Source organism: Xiphias gladius, chromosome 3, assembly GCF_016859285.1.
Source record: "Xiphias gladius isolate SHS-SW01 ecotype Sanya breed wild chromosome 3, ASM1685928v1, whole genome shotgun sequence".
In the NCBI taxonomy this organism is placed as follows: domain Eukaryota; kingdom Metazoa; phylum Chordata; class Actinopteri; order Istiophoriformes; family Xiphiidae; genus Xiphias; species Xiphias gladius.
The window spans coordinates 9364392-9380502 of record NC_053402.1 but is presented as its reverse complement, the minus strand read 5'-3'; the positions used below and the strand labels follow the sequence as shown (position 1 = coordinate 9380502).

At 41.3% G+C, this 16111-nt stretch overlaps 3 protein-coding genes across 4 annotated transcripts; 1 reads left to right on the top strand and 2 right to left on the bottom strand.

Annotated features, from left to right (window-relative positions):
- Positions 1 to 500: 500 nt before the first annotated feature.
- syngr3a (synaptogyrin 3a) lies at positions 501 to 4308 on the bottom strand. Its single transcript, XM_040117042.1, is given in 4 exon segments — positions 501 to 770; positions 3188 to 3361; positions 3363 to 3463; positions 4251 to 4308. Coding segments are annotated over 4 exon segments (603 nt in total).
- A 1689-nt stretch (positions 4309 to 5997) lies between these two features.
- On the bottom strand, positions 5998 to 9058 carry gfer (growth factor, augmenter of liver regeneration (ERV1 homolog, S. cerevisiae)). Its single transcript, XM_040123651.1, has 3 exons — positions 8822 to 9058; positions 7717 to 7928; positions 5998 to 7399 (listed from the first exon to the last, which is right to left on the bottom strand). Exons 1-3 carry the CDS (start codon positions 9032 to 9034, stop codon positions 7237 to 7239), a joined length of 588 nt encoding a protein of 195 aa, XP_039979585.1. The 5' UTR covers positions 9035 to 9058; the 3' UTR covers positions 5998 to 7236.
- A 96-nt stretch (positions 9059 to 9154) lies between these two features.
- drg2 (developmentally regulated GTP binding protein 2) lies at positions 9155 to 14354 on the top strand. Of its 2 annotated transcripts, none has more exons than XM_040123650.1 (14): positions 9155 to 9268; positions 9541 to 9634; positions 9928 to 10088; positions 10209 to 10298; positions 10403 to 10463; positions 10724 to 10814; positions 10939 to 11011; positions 11379 to 11469; positions 11983 to 12080; positions 12397 to 12473; positions 12581 to 12669; positions 12772 to 12830; positions 13000 to 13053; positions 14004 to 14354. In XM_040123650.1, the coding sequence occupies exons 2-14, from the start codon at positions 9571 to 9573 to the stop codon at positions 14088 to 14090; spliced, it is 1095 nt and encodes a 364-aa protein (XP_039979584.1). In that variant the 5' UTR covers positions 9155 to 9268; positions 9541 to 9570; the 3' UTR covers positions 14091 to 14354. The 2 variants fall into 2 exon arrangements, with proteins under 2 accessions (XP_039979584.1, XP_039979583.1); XM_040123649.1 differs by having other exon boundaries at positions 9207 to 9321.
- The last annotated feature ends 1757 nt before the right edge of the window (positions 14355 to 16111 follow it).

Below are 16111 nucleotides of genomic sequence, written 5' to 3'. Positions count from 1 at the left end.
TTTAGAAACAGGAGGCAAAAAAAAAAAAGGAACTACAGGTGTTGTTTTTTTTTCAACTCCAAGCCACCTGAAGCTGTTCTTTGTTCCCTTTAGAAATCAAAAATATTTTCATTTCTCTAACACCTTTTTATGTCCGTTTATAGGTTTACTACAGGCTTGTTCTCTTGTGATGCAGGAAAGCATCATCAGAAACAAAGCATTGGGCTAGTCAGGCTCAATTTTGGTATTTTGGGGAAATCCAGCCTTTTGAATCCTGCCTTTCAACCTGATCAAGCGTTAACAATGACACCTTTTATGGCTTATGTGTCTCTATAGTATACTCACTGAATGTATAAAGCCCACTCCCACTGTAAAAGAACATCCACAGTGCTCCTGGCCATTTGACAAATCACAGGCTAACTATGAAATGTGCAAAATGTACTCCCTGACTCTTGGAAAGTTGTAAAAAAAAATTGTCAAAAAACTGGAAATAGAGTTTCTGTCAACTCTGTTTGCACGTTTCAGTAAATACGACTGCACACGGTTGCCTCCTCACCTGAGAAGCCGATCTCAAGCATTACCGCCTTCTTCCTGTCTTTGACGGAGCTGATGGAGGAGAACTTGTAGTCGAGTAGGAAGAAAAAGGAGCACGCCAGCAGGCCCACCAGGCCCACGAACACACCGTAGTTACAGGCATCGGCATTCTTATTGAAGACACAGTAGAGACGCTCGCTGCCTATGTTGACATAACCCTCGTTCACGATGGAGGCAAAGACCACCAGGGAAAATATCTGTGGACGGGAACGGAAGAAGAGTGGGTGGAGACAAGGGAGAGAGAAAAAGGAATGAGGGAACAACACAAGAATGCAGATTGGTAGGTAAAAGCAGAAGAAAGAAAGACAGAGGGATATTATCAGACAAATTTATGCTTAAACAATCCCCAACAATCACCTCCCTTTGACAAGCACAAAACATTGTTGCAGGCTCACTGGGAACAGGATTGTGGAAACACTACTAGAGAGTGTCTCTGAGCGTGCTCGGACCAAAAGCATTAACCTAATTTCCTGTTTCTCTCTGACTGAAGAGGTGGATGCTTCATTTCCCCTTAAGAATCACAGGGTCCTGAGGCAGTGTGTATACGAAAAGAGGAAGTGTCATAAAGGTTGCCATAGCTCATGCTATAACACCTTTTCCCACCATTAGTCCATCCCATGTTGTGTTATCAGTAACACCCCGCTTTACATCTGAACTCTCTAGAACTATTCTCTGTCTTGCTCCTTCCCTCTGTTCTGGACTCTCACAATGACACTGATCAGCTGACTCACACTTCATGGCAGAATAGGGCCATGTGACACGCACACACACAAATGCCCTCACACTTGGGGGTTTGGGTCATATGATGGCGGAGGTACACACAATAGGATAATGTCAGGTCCATATTTTAAACTAATCACGTGTGTGGATATAATCAGAGCAGATGCTCGGATCTGGTGCTTTTAATGAATCAGAATGATAAAGCTGCTCGTGTATCAAAGTGCTGCGGCTCCAAATGGAAGGAGAAACTATCTCTTTGCGTGATTTTAAAAAACATGAGAACATTTGTGCCGTGAGTGGGTGTAGGAAAACTTGAGGAAATACAGTTTTTAGCTCAGTTTGAAGGGAAATTCCACGACTGACTATTTTGACATTGTCATATTTGATCAATCTCATTTGCAATTCACTTTTTGTACGGTTCACGTTCCCTCTACTGTCCTCATTTGCTTTATACTTTGATTTTCTAGTAAACATCCGCTCTGGTATGATGTAGAGATGCAGAGAGCTGCAGCTTTAGCAATATTAGAACAATGTAAATTATTTTTTTTTTCCAGTCAAAAAAGTGAGAGTATCCCCACAATGGACAAAGTGGCAGTGGATTTCTGGTTAATTTTATGGTACTAACCTCCATTGAAGTGCATTTGCTTAATCGTGTACTGAAGTACAATTTACTCATTTCCATTTTATGCTACTTCATACTTCCCCTAGGCCGGGAACCACTGGACTAAACTACCTAGCTGTGCATAAAGTAGCATAAAAAGCTCCCGCTCGATCAGTTACAACAGTGAAATGGTTCTTATGCACTGGCACACCAGTATCAGCAATCTGATTGTTGTGTTCTAGCGATTGCTTATTGTAATGTAACTTAGTGTCGCTGTACAATAAACACCAAGATGTGATGAACCACAATCGACGTTTTGAGGCAGCGATGGGGAAAACTGCACCCCCCAAACAACAAAATGGTCAGTTAAAATTTGAAGAACATCAGCCGAAACGGTTTTTAAAATGACTGATGCGGGCTATTTGAGCCCAGATCATGTATGTAATTCAACCGCAGGCACGGAACCAGAAACTCAGTAGGATGAAATCATTCGCACGCATTTCTCGCTCTCGGACAGAGCTCTCCTCCGCGTGTTTCAGAGACCTCTGCACCGGTAAGGAGGACCTTCTCCGTGTCACCCAAAGGTGACGGTGTTACATCAACCGCCAGGCCACGACGCGTCTCCGTTGCCCTGCGTGCGCAATGATGTTCACGGACCAATCGCAGGTGAGATGACGGACGACGACCGTTTAGGGTAAAGCAGCAAAATCATTAACTGATAACGCGATCGGGATGAGAAATGAAGTGGGTATGCATGGTCAGTGGTGCAGTTCTCTTTCAGAAAAGCAAAATACAGTAATAATTGCCGGGAACAACGGGAACGAGGAGGCTGAAGAATCTGAATATGGATCTGCCTTTCTCGTCTTCTACACAGTCCGGGTCCGGTCTACAGCACGTCTTATACCATGCTAATTGACCACTGGCAGGCAAGATTTATAAAAAAAAAAAAAAAAAAAAAAGGATAGAGTGGTTTCTGCCCCAGTAAACATCTGTAGTGGATTCAGTGTCATGGTCAGGGTGTCAGATATCCACCAGGCCTGGGTTACACCCTGAACAAATACACCCACAAATACTACACACTCAAGTCATGGTTTCCATTTCCACACCCTGCTTATCAATTATCGGTGGATTTCTGGGGGTCTATATTTGCAGTGAGAACACGTCACGGGTCTGCAACGACAACAGAGAAGACCTCCCCCCACACCCCCCACCTCTCCCTCTCTCTCACTCTCTCACACACACACACACACACACACACACACAAACAGTAGTACCGTAAAAACCCGCTCTCACCCAGGACAGCACTCTGAGGATGGTCTGCGGCTGTTTGGCGAAGGTAATCGGGTCGATGGTGGACCCGGCCCGGCCCGCTCCGAACGATCCCACTCCATCCATGTTCTGTCGCTCTCTCTGTGCGCTCCTCGCGGCTCCACGCTCCCGGCTCCACGGCAGGATGGATGCGCTGCTGCTCCGCTGCTGTAGGGACGGGTCCTGCGCGCACCCAGTGGCGCGCGGGCACGGCGAATCGGTGGGGAGGGGGGGGGGCGTGCAAGACCGATCGTGCCCGCGCTACAGACCGTGGTGGGATAGGCTGTCTATGACAGAGACTTTAATAATATCATATCAATATGAAATATCCTATAGAAGTATTAAAATGATAGGAGCTAACATAAGAGATTAGGAGTAAAACAATATCACAAAAAAACAAGGCTGTTGCCGGCTTGTGTTGCCTCATTTACATTTTTCATTTTCTAAATTTAACAGCAAATGTTTTGGGGTCTTAAAGGGCTACTCCAGCGATTTAGTACTGTGCTTTCGTAACGTTTGGCGACTGGCAAGAGACACACTGAAAAAAAGAATGGTCAAACTCAAAGCAGCAGAGGCCAAGATATCCTGACTTTTAATCCCTGGTATGGGTCAAGCTCCAAAAACACATGGATCCTACATTTCCCATAATGCCAGTTGATGGAATCTTGTGATACATAAAAGTATTGTCGGCAGAATGGGAAGAACAGGAAAAACGCTCATTCCAACTTGGGAGTGTTCACGCATTGCTTCACGCTGATTAGCCCTGCTGCTATCCTTGTATTCACATCAGACAAATAGCCAAAAATAGCTACTTTTTCCCGGGTCACGTATCATTTGTAGCAGTTCGTTACCAAGTGAAACCAGACACAAACAGTGTATAGTTCCTATAAAATACGCTGAACTGATTGTATTAGTGTTAATATTGGTTTTCATTGTGATGTAACTCCAAGTGGTGGCGCATTGTCAGCCATTCTGCCAACAGTTTGTTGACATGTCTGGAATTCTTTTCACCAAGTAGGAGAGATTGTTGATGTCAGAAGGTCCTGACATCTCTGACTCAGAGGTCGCAGGTTGAAGACAACAGGTTTTCCTACAAAGCTGTGCATAATTACGGTTTAAATGGAAAATGACATGACCCTCCCCAAATGGTAATCATCTACATGTTTCAAACGCCTTGCCCTTAATGATAGTGTAGACTTTCTGATGAAAGTCTCAAACCCAATCTGTGATAACCTTGATGACGTCCCTTTGATGTCATCAGGGCCTTTTTTTTTTGCAGACTTTAGAAACCTTCCCTCAGAGCCTCAAACAACCTCATACAACTGTTTTCACACGCTCGTAAGTCCTCCTCGAAACCTATCTATAAATCAGTGATGTGCCCCTTTAATGCCTGCATTATTACCTTTGTAATTTTTTTTGGGGGTGGTGGGATGAGTTATGCCGTACATACCTGCTTATTCTTGAGGGTTGCAGGGGCAGAGCTTATCCCATCTGACGTTGTGTGTGAATATTGGGCTATATAAAATAAAACAGACTTGACTTGGCTGTCTCTCTTTTAAAGGGGCCTTGTGTCCATATATAAAGTGCATAAATCTTGTAGCCAGTTTTTAAAGGCCCTGTACACCCACATACGTGTTTTGATCTATTCCTCCTGATTTTACTCCACTCAGGTTGACGATGGACTATGGAGCTATGATGGGCATTATGTGAGGTCACCAAACATTCAAAAAAATTCACACAGTGAACATGGCCTCGTTGTCCTCAATTGGCAGATACAGCCCTGGAACTTTTTACGAAAGGTTCAATAAAAGGTAACCTAATCTAAATGTAGTAACATAGGCTCCAAGGACACATAATATCCAGAATGAAAAAACCCTGCCCGAATTGGCCATCAGTCCCAATCGCCGCCAATTTTATTAAAGATGGCACGGAAACTAGTCTCATGATGAGGCAGCTGTGCCAAATACCACCAAAAAGTATAGTCACAAGTTACTTATCATAGGCTATTTGCTTATTAATGCGGCCTAGACAATGACCATTTACTTGAACACTAAACTGTCTCAACATAAAACGAACCAATGTGGTGTTGCAGGTTATTGTATTGTAAGTTGATTAATTGAGCTAAATTTGTCTTTTTGAGCCATATACATAAAGTTGGCTTGTCTTGACAGGCCAATCCATATATTCTGAATATTAATAAAATGAGTAAAACATTAAATAAACAGTCAATTAAATACAATTCTGCTACACAAAGTCCACACACGCATGTAAAACCTCCCTAGAGGGAAATGAAAAGCTGAAACATTCACACTAACTGCTGTTCAGTGGGTAGTATTAAAGCAACAGTGTAGTCCTACACCAATCAGCCACAACATTAGAACCAGTTGCCGGTTTTAATGTTGTGGCTAACCGGTGTATACCATGGTGAAACCAGTTGCATCACTTCCATTGATATCCCATGAATTGCGTGATGAAAATGGACAGCTGAAGCAGCTGCGTTATACAATATCATGCATACATGGCTCACGCCACTAGAGGTCAGTGACATGAAAATTCAATATTTTAACATAGATGCTAAAGGAGAAAGGAGAAAATAGCACATATATAAACATGCTGGTATGGAAAAAGTAGTAATTCAAACCAGGGTTAAGGAGGAATGCTGTTTGTGGATGTTTATATAAGCCTGCATAAACCCTTTATAGGATCATGATAACGCTAAAACAAATATTAGCTGTGGAGGACTAAACTGGTTTGAGTGTCCAAGCGTGTCCTTTACTGGTTCCTTAATTAAAACATTCATGATCAGAGTGTTTATTAATAACACACATTGGGTCACATGGCTAAGGTGTCGGCCTCAAAGGCCCTTGACTATGGAGAAAAGTTTTCACATGGTGCTGCCACTAACAGGTGTAAAATAACAATAATAATAATAACAATAATGCCCATTACATCTTACCAAAGCCCAAAGTGATGTCTTCAAAAGTGCCTATTTTTTCTGATCAACATCCAAAAAACAATTTACACTGACGTGAAACAGAAACACAAGTAAATGATCGCTTTTGTGAAGCTGTAACTAACAAAATATTGGTATTTTTTACGTAATTTTTGACTTCTAAGATCATTTAATGATTTAAATAGAATGATATAATTTGTAATTTCACTATTTGCACTAAATGATGCAAATAAATTAACATACTCTGCAGGTAAGGTATCTCATAACACACACAAACACACAAACTAAGTGTGGTATTGCAATGAAAAAACATTCTGTAATCACTACTATGGAAAATATAAAAATATATATTTCTCTGACATATTTAGTTTAAGTATTTTATAAGTAATATCTCTAATCACCGACATAATGAGAATTATTTAATAAATAGTTTTCACACATTTAAAAATGTAATATTCTGTGTTGTAGTGGATGTTCTGGGTCTACAAAACACAACTAATAACAGACCAGAAAACCACATTTTTCATCATTAAATCCAGTTGTAAATAACTTAATCAGTTGTGCCTGAAAAGACAATCCAAAAGATAAACTGGTCAAAAACACAAGCTTGAGTCTGGAACTCAAGGTTAAAAAAAACAAAAAAAACAAAAAACAATGCCGTGTGCACACAGATCTGCTTGGTAATGCTGCAAAGCAGTAAAACACCAAATAAATCTTTAAGAGACTGTTGAGAACATGTGTCCCTGCATGTTTTTTCAGATTCACGAAAGACTGCGTGTGGAATTTATATCCCAAACTTAAAACTCCTCAATAACCTGAAACAACAACAGGTTCGGTGAAACTTTGCCATGTTTTACTAGGAGTCTTAGTCCTAACTTGAGAAACAGAGAGGAATACTTATCGTTTTGGACCCTTACGTTTTATTACCAGATCAGTTAAGTTAACTAACCACAAAGCAAGACAAGCCGTTTGACATTTATCACACATCTCTCATCACATGGACAGTGACGTGAGCTTCTGAATTTCTCCTCTTCCGTCTCGGCGAAGTCCCCCCACCCATCAACTCTCCTGACACAATCCTTCAGTCACAGGAACCATCTTTCCATCCATCTTTCCACCTCTCATCCACACGGGAGCAGTCAAACTCAGGCTTCCCCAGGCGCTTGTTGATGTCATTATGGAGATGACAGAGCCACTGGGAGAGAGCATGGCGGCTGCTGGTGTCCGGGTTATTGGTTTTTAATCTGTGGAGGGGGAATGATGTCACTTGAAAATCTCCTCATGGTATCTGACAGCATCTCAGAAAATTTGGAAATGTGATAGCTGAAGATTTTCTTGCTTGCTTGTGTTAAAGTAGGAACAAATACATCTTTATCAACCTAAAAACATGGGGCACATTGGTCAGCAGTAATGTGATTTGACGATAACGGAGTAAAATATGCAAAATCACTGCTAAGATCCTTTCAGTTTGGGCCTTTTAGACAAATGTAATCCAAGTTAAGATGCTGCAAAACCTGATGTGTAACTGTGTATCAAATCTATTGGAGCACTGTGGTCTGACCTTCCTCTGAGGTCTTCTGCACATTCATCGCAGGGGAAGAACTTGGAGAAAAGGTCGATGAACTGCCCCATCTCTTGCTGCTGGGTGGAAGATGGATGGTCGGGGTAATACGCTGCCATGGTATGCAGAAAGGACCAGGTGTTGCGTCCCAACTCTTCCCGGTCCAGTGGACACTGTGGGTCTTCTTGTGGCTCTGACTCTGCAGCTCGGACCTCGTGGAGGATGAAAATAAACTTTTAAACATAGAGCCACACACAGCGGAGTCAATAAATTGGTAATTCATATAGACCCAGGCATGGCAGCCGACTGCATTATGTCCTTTATTGTGGTTTAAGTTGATTTGTGGTTGTGGCTGTGGTCCGATATGCAAGTCAGAGCACCCTTTATATCCTTATGATCCATACCTACAGCCAGGGTCTTGGAGAACAGTATCAAATAAGAATAATGAATAAAATTAAATTTAACATAAGTTATGACATTAAAAGGTTTGGACCAAATGTGGAGTCCAATTTTTAGAGCTGCAAAGGTTAGTTGATTAATCGATGAGCTGATCAACAGAAAATGATCAGCAACTATTTTGATAATCGATTAATGTTTTCAGTCATTTTTTCAAAACAACAATTCCAAACATTTGCTGGATCCAGCTTCTCAAATGTGAAGATTTGCTGCTTTTTCTGGCCCCATATGATGGTAAATGAAGTATCTTTGAGTTTTGGACTGTTGGTGGGACAAAGAAAGAAGACATTTGAAGATGTCACTTTAGGCTCTGGTGAGCTATGGTAATCTTTTTCGGAATTTTATGATATTTTATAGACTAAACAGTTAGTCACTTAATCGAGAAAATAATTTGCAGACCACAAATTTTCTGTACATGGTTGCCAAGGGTCTTGGGCATTACAGGATGAGGACTGATGTAACAACCATGTCGTCCTTTCTTAGCAGACGAATTTTGAAACAAAGCTCCAAAGCTCTGCGACAGTGACAATGACACAAATCATATCAAATCATATATCATCATCTGGTCAAGCGAAGCTTTCTGATATTGAAAGTAACACTCCCACAGATCCTCCAAAAAACCTGCCAACCTGCCTTGACCTCTTGTCACCTGTGTAGCAGCTGTCGACTGTTTCTTCTGGAGCTTCATCCACGATTTAAAGTCCGTACAAGCCCTGCATGGCTTCTTTTTCGCCTCCCCGGTCTTCTCCGGCTCTTTAGCGGAGCTGTCCTCCGGTGGTCTGCCACCCATTGCAAACGGAAAAGCTTTGAAGCCGGGCGGGTTGGAGGCTGATGATTCTCTCGGTCCTGTGGGCGCAGCCATGTTTGCTCTCTACATTAGCTAATAACCGACTGACCTGCGATATTGACACACATCAGGAATCCCACCATCTGGGAACAGACGCATTATCGCTGTTTAACATTGTACTTTTGTCATGGTTAACCTGCACACTTCCCGACAACGGATGTTTAAGATATAGACACACAGGACAAAAGTTACGTCTGCGTGGGTTTCCTTGTTTTCCCCGGACCTTTCACGGGCACGGAACGTGTTCCGGTTGGTGATGTCGGTTATCTGTGCATGCCGCGGAGTGTAGCCTCTGTCAAAGTGTAAACTTCTATCATGTTACAAAATTTTAAGCTTTTTTCATAACATGTGTTTTATGCGGATACTCATTTAAAGCTCTGTGTGCTGACTCCCTGCCCCTTGTTGCGATATGCCAACTATTTAGTGCCACTGTGCGCCGGTTAGCCGGGAGGCTAACTGAGCTAACAACTCTGGAGTGACACGTTTGTGTTTTCTTTTTTTTTATCTTCTCTCCCTGACAGTGTAGCTGTAGCGACACCCGGGCCGCCGCTATGGGGATCTTGGAGAAAATCGCGGAAATAGAGAAAGAAATTTCTCGGACACAGAAAAACAAAGGTGAGAGAGGGCAGTCTCAGGGCAAACTGTTAGCTACATCATGGATGAACTTGCAGCCAGCTGTGTGCGTGCGTGCGTTTGTGTGTGTGTGTGTGTGTGTGTGTGTGTGTGTGTGTGTGTGTGTGTGTGTGTGTGTGTTTGTGGTAACTGTTTGATACCGCAAGGAGAAGCGCGCTAATAAGCTTGATGACAGTGACTACAGCTAAACGAGCAACCCTCCATTAATAGGCCCTTCAGTCATTTTTTTTTTTTTTTTTTTTTTTTGCCTTTGCCTTTGCCTTTCTTTCCTTCAGCTACGGAGTACCATCTGGGTTTGCTCAAGGCCAAGCTAGCCAAATACAGATCTCAGCTTCTGGAGCCCTCCAAGTCGGCGGGGGCCAAAGGCGAGGGCTTCGATGTCATGAAATCAGGAGACGCTCGTGTTGCTCTTATCGGATTCCCCTCTGTGGGTAAGGTACGTCAACATGGTGGGTAATGGGTTTTGGTTCCGGGTCCGGATCTGAAATGTCTAACATATCCTCTCCTCTCTGTGACCCATGTTTTCTTTCTAATATAACTCTGTTGTGTCTTGCAGTCCACCTTCCTCAGTTTGATGACATCAACGGCCAGTGAAGCTGCTTCCTACGAGTTCACCACCCTCACCTGCATACCAGGTGTCATAGAGGTGAACACACACAATCACTTCAATACATATCTTCTCACTTGCAATATTAAAACGGTCATTGAAAACTTGATGTGACAGTGATGCTGTTATTTGTTGCTCTTCAGTACAAAGGGGCCAACATCCAGTTGCTAGATCTGCCAGGAATCATCGAGGGTGCTGCCCAAGGTACGACTAGCTTCCATGTGGTATTTTGTCTGAAACCTGAGCAAGCAGGAATTGCAGCTTTGTAGGATACCTGTTTGATTGTTATGGTTTAATTTTATCAGAATTATTAATTAATGATTAACAAATTGGTAATCATTGGGGGGGTGAACATTGCCTTTGTGATGGAAATACTGATTATGGCAGCAAGGATTCCTCTAGTTTAGACAAAAGATCAAGCTTTCAAACCATTGGGATATACAGACTTTTGACCTTTTTTATAGGTAAGGGTAGAGGTCGGCAGGTCATTGCTGTCGCCAGGACTGCAGACGTCGTCGTAATGATGCTGGATGCCACCAAAGGAGATGTTCAGAGGTGTGTGAGGCTCTGTGTGTAAGCAACGTGGTTAGAAAAGGTTTCAGGGATATATGAGTATAAAGTTTTACATCAACTAATTCTTGCCCCCAACTTTTTTTTTTTTTTTTTTTAATGTTTCTAGAGCACTTCTGGAAAAAGAGTTGGAGTCAGTGGGCATCAGACTCAACAGGACAAAACCAAATATTTATTTCAAGGTACAGTTTCCATTTCTTCCTCATTTTGCGTCTCTTTGGGTCACTACATACATTTGGAATGAGGAGACCATGAACAGCAATGGTTACTTTCATGGGGATCTGGCTGTTAGTTTTCAAGATACAATGCCATGTAAAGTGTTTTTCAAGGGAAAATCATCTCCTGGGTGACCCTACACATATCACCGCCAAAATACCCTTTGAGTTTTGTGTTGGATGGACAAACAAACACACAACAGTCAAAAAAATAAAACCCCCTAGTAAAATTTGTGAAACATCCACTCGAGCTTGTCATCCTCCAGAAATGAATATTTGAAATCTCATATTAAACTTTTACCAAAATGTGCCCTTTTTTTGTCTCTCCCTGTAGCCCAAGAAAGGTGGCGGCCTCTCCTACAACTCCACAGTTCCTCTCACCCACTGCTCAGAGAAGCTTGTTCAGCTCATCCTTCACGAATACAGTATCCTTTATTCTGCCAGCGACAGAGGAGGATATCCCTGTCCCTGTGACTGTCCGTCTCTCCCTTTCTCCTTCTGTCTCTAGGGTTCCTGCCAGTAATTGAATTTGTGAGAGATCATGGATTGTAGAGATGTAGTGCAGACAGGGAAGTCAGTGGATAAAATACTTGGGCTATGTTGAGGAACATGGAATTAACAAATTGCTTGCTTTACAAGCATTACAAGAATTTGTTTTACAAGTTTTTTTCAGTTGGATTATTTATGTTTAGAGCTTTTAATTTTGAACTATAAAACAACAACAGCAACCAGAGGAATATCATGTTTTAAACCATGGAAGCCATGTGACTTAAGCATGGAAAGTCGTGAAAAAAAGCTTTTGGCATTTCACCCCAGAGCCACAGTGGAAATCAAAAGAGCGTGTGTCAGTGTCTCCTATGCTTTTTACCCAGTATGGACTTGACTCGTTAATGAATCACAGTAGCATCTGGTTGTATTCTTTAACCCCTTCTCCTCAGAAATCTTTAATGCTGAAGTCCTCTTCAGGGAGGACAGCACACCGGATGAGTTCATTGATGTCATCGTTGGGAACCGAGTTTACATGCCTTGCCTATATGTATGTCAATACTCATCAGGAGGTTGAGTCAAAGCCTCGTACCTCTAAAAATTTAACTGTTTTGAAGCCTCTTTTTTTTGTTTTGGGTGACCACTGTCAGTTTTTACAGTTTATTTAAAATGGGCGTTTTGAAATTATTTTATTATGATGGTTTTCTAAAATTCTTTTCAACCCATATAAAACCATATACTTTTTTATTAAGTGAAAACATGAAAATCACTATAATTGCCTGATTACATGTCTTTTTTGGGGGGGGTATCCAATTGTGTACATTTGTGTGGAGTCTTTTCCCTCATATTGTTTTTGTGATTTACAGGTGTACAATAAGGTGGACCAAATCTCCATTGAGGAAGTGGACCGCTTGGCTCGCAGATCTCACAGTGTTGTCATCAGGTGTGTGAATAACATTAGTTCCGGGCGAAAGTTGTCATCTTACTATCTATATGTATGTAAGTGAGTTAAACTGCTTTCCCCCTTTCCTGTGCTTACATGTGCTTCAGTTGTGGGATGAAGCTGAACCTGGATTACCTTTTGGAGAGGCTGTGGGAATACCTGGCTCTGATTTGCATTTATACTAAGAAAAGAGGAGGTGCACTCTCATTTGCCCTCATTCACTCATTAGTCTCTCATATGTAGGTGAATACATTGATTTTAAATTAAATTTTTATCCATTTCTTATTTTTTCCATTAGAGCGTCCAGACTTCAATGATGCTATCATCATGAGAAGAGGAGCAAGTGTAGAACATGTGGTACGTGAAACGCATGTGTACTGTATGCACACATGCATGTACTGTTCATATCCAGAGGAAATATTTTAAAACGTATATACATACTTAACAAGACTGCCTTAAGCATATCTATTTGTAGAGTTTATATGAATGAGCACGAATTTGCATATGTTTTGCATTCTCCCTGCAGTGCCATCGGATCCACAGAACCTTAGCCAGCCAGTTCAAATATGCCCTCGTTTGGGTAAGTTCAGGATTTCAGAAGAAGTGACCTTCTGAAAGTTTACTCATTTGCCTCTTGTCCCATAAACTGTTTGAACTGACTCTTTGATGTTGACCTGTGCACAAGAATAAACAAAGACAATTTGTGGATGCTATGAATGTATGTTAGGCATACAGTACAGAACTGCTGTACCTGTAATGGTGGCATTAGAGCTGCAATGGCGCAGAAAATTCATGCAGTTTTGAAATCACAGTTTAGTATGCTGTTGTTCAGTTCGACAAAAGAAAAAACACTTATTTTGAAAAACGCCACTGCTAAACGGTGGTTGGTGAGTCAGAATTTTTGCTCTAAAAACCACAGACAACTAAATTAAAATACTGTGCACATAAGGAAGGCTCCCCTACCAATTAAATAATATAAACAATTCTTGAAAAAACTTTTTGTGTTTGCTCTTTGTAATAATTTTCAAATTTAACCTGGGAACTAGCTTTCCAACTTAACAGTTTGATTCGTCTCCATTGGCACACATCATGTATAATTTCCTGAAATTAATAATTGGGGAACTTTTGATTTAGATGTATAAGTGAAAAAGGCTGGACAGAAACACCCACTACTGTCAGTGCTTTTTTCAATTTACTTCCTAAACCGAAATCCTCCTTTGAGCTAAAGCTGTGTTTACTGTAGCATGATACATGAGAAGCAGAGTAGAGCAGATGTAGGGGAGAGAACATATTTCATTTTCAGACTTCATAAACAAATGCAAGTATTGCTACAGCTTCATCAGTTGAACAGCTTGTTCAATTCATTCTGTAGTTATCATGCCTTTTTATATTAAAGTGTTACTGTAGTGCACCGGTTACTGATCGGTAAATTAGCTCCCAAAATCCAGTTCACTATGTAGTGATTTAATACCTTTTGAAACACACCGCTTCTTGTCTGGATCTGATCCATGTTGTCTTCTGGTCTTCCAGGGAACCAGTACCAAGTACAGCCCACAGAGGGTTGGCCTAACACACATCATGGAGCACGAGGACGTCATCCAGATCGTTAAGAAGTAAAACAAGCTTCTGATTGGACAGAGGAGAGACTGAGTAGGAGGAGTTAAAATGAAAAGAAAAGTACTGTACAGTAGATATACAGCAATGGAAAATAGCCAACACTCTTATTTTGTATATGATAGTAAACAAAACAGAAAGCTGAAGAGACAGACTAGATTTGAGTTGGCTGTGGACAGAAACCGGTGTATTTTACCTTTAAGATAAAGAAGATTCATTGATTCTGAGAGGGAAAACAGGTAAAATAATAAAGTCCATAAAACGTCAAACAAATCCTTGTGTTTATTTTATTAAATCAGTTTCGCCTTTATATATGATTGGTACATTTCAGTTGCATCTCACCTGGATTAGATTTAAGCAAACCCCTCAAAAGTGATGCCTGGACCTAAGTGTATGTTTAGAAATAAGCCTAGAGGGAGTTTAGTAGAGGACAAACCTACTCTGCATATAAATCATTGTTTGCAGTGAAGGGGAGACATCTTTTACTTAAGTAAAACCAATAGTATTAGAGTAGAATTACTCCGTCACAAGTAAGTTCTGCATTTAAAATTTAATTCATAAAAATACAAAAGTATCATTGTCAATAGTAATGCCCCACTTTAGAATGACATACATTATATTATATTATAAAATTGTGATTATCGATGCAATAATCTGCACGTTGTCTTTATCCTGCAGGTATTGAAGGTGAGGCTAATTGTAATCACTTTCTATACTGCTGGGTAGCTTGTGATTCTCCCCCTGGGGAACAGCAAAGTGTTATCATAACCAGTAATAATACATTATAATTTATTTGGTGGTTTATATTTTGCATTATTAATCTGGATCTGCAAAGTGAAATAGTAACAAAAGTTATCAAATTGATACAGTGGAGTACGTGGTGTAGTAATGCCTCCTTACCTGCAGTTGAGGGTCAGTCACCTCCGACCCCTCCCCATTGCCTCCGTCCCTGAAGCCCTGCCGTTTGTGGCACTGTCCCCATGCTCCAAGGCAGGCTGACCAATTTTCTTTCAGAAAGTATGGACTCCTAGCCAATGCTCCCCCATTCACTCGCACACACATACAAGCACAATAGCGCCATTAAATATTCACAGGCATCTCTTTGGTCTAGGAGAGGGGGACTGAGTGGGAGGCTTTACGGAAGAGAGAGAGAGAGAGAGGGGCTGTGAGTTGACACAGTTGACCTTAAAGATGCCTTAAAGATGTCTTGTCAGAGTGAGTCGTGGATGGAAAGATTCTGCTTTGGAATAACCTGAAGAGGAGAGAAATGATGGAGGGATAATATTGTGGAGAAAAAGAAGACACAAAGGTACGGTCGACTGGGTGTGTATTGTGTGGAGCAGGCATGACACCTGATGCTGCTTGGCTCCATATGGCATTGCTAAGTGTGTGTGTGTGTGTGTGTGCGTGTGGGTGTGCGTGTGCGTGTGTGTCTGTGTGTTTTTTTGGTGCCAGCGTACACAAGCAAGAACTGGGAATTTTACTGGAGTTATTTTATAAGCCTTGTTTTCATGTAGTTTGGTGCCATTAGTACAGTGTTTAAAGCCGTAAGCTGAATTTTTGAAAGTGAGTTTACTCCTAGTGAGTTCAAAGCAGCATTAAATATACAGTATGTACGTAAATATTTGGACAGTGACGCAATTTTCATAATTTTGCCTCTGTACACCAACTCAATGGATTTAAAACGAAGCCATCAAGATGTGATTGAAGTGTAGACTTTCAGCTTTAATCAAGGGGTTAAACGAAAATATTGCATTAAACGTTTGGGAATTATGGCCATTTTTATACATAGTTCCTCATTGTCAGAGGCTCAAAAGTAATTGGAACAAAACAAACTTATCACAGATGGCAGAAACTTAAGGAGTGGCCAAATCAACAACTTTAAAAGTTGTACATCATTAAAAACAAGGAAATACACTGATGAGCTCAGCAACACTAAAAGGCCTGGAAGACCACGGAAGACAACTATGATCACAGAACTCTTTCTTTGGTGAAGAAAAAGTCTTCACAACATCTAGCCAGGT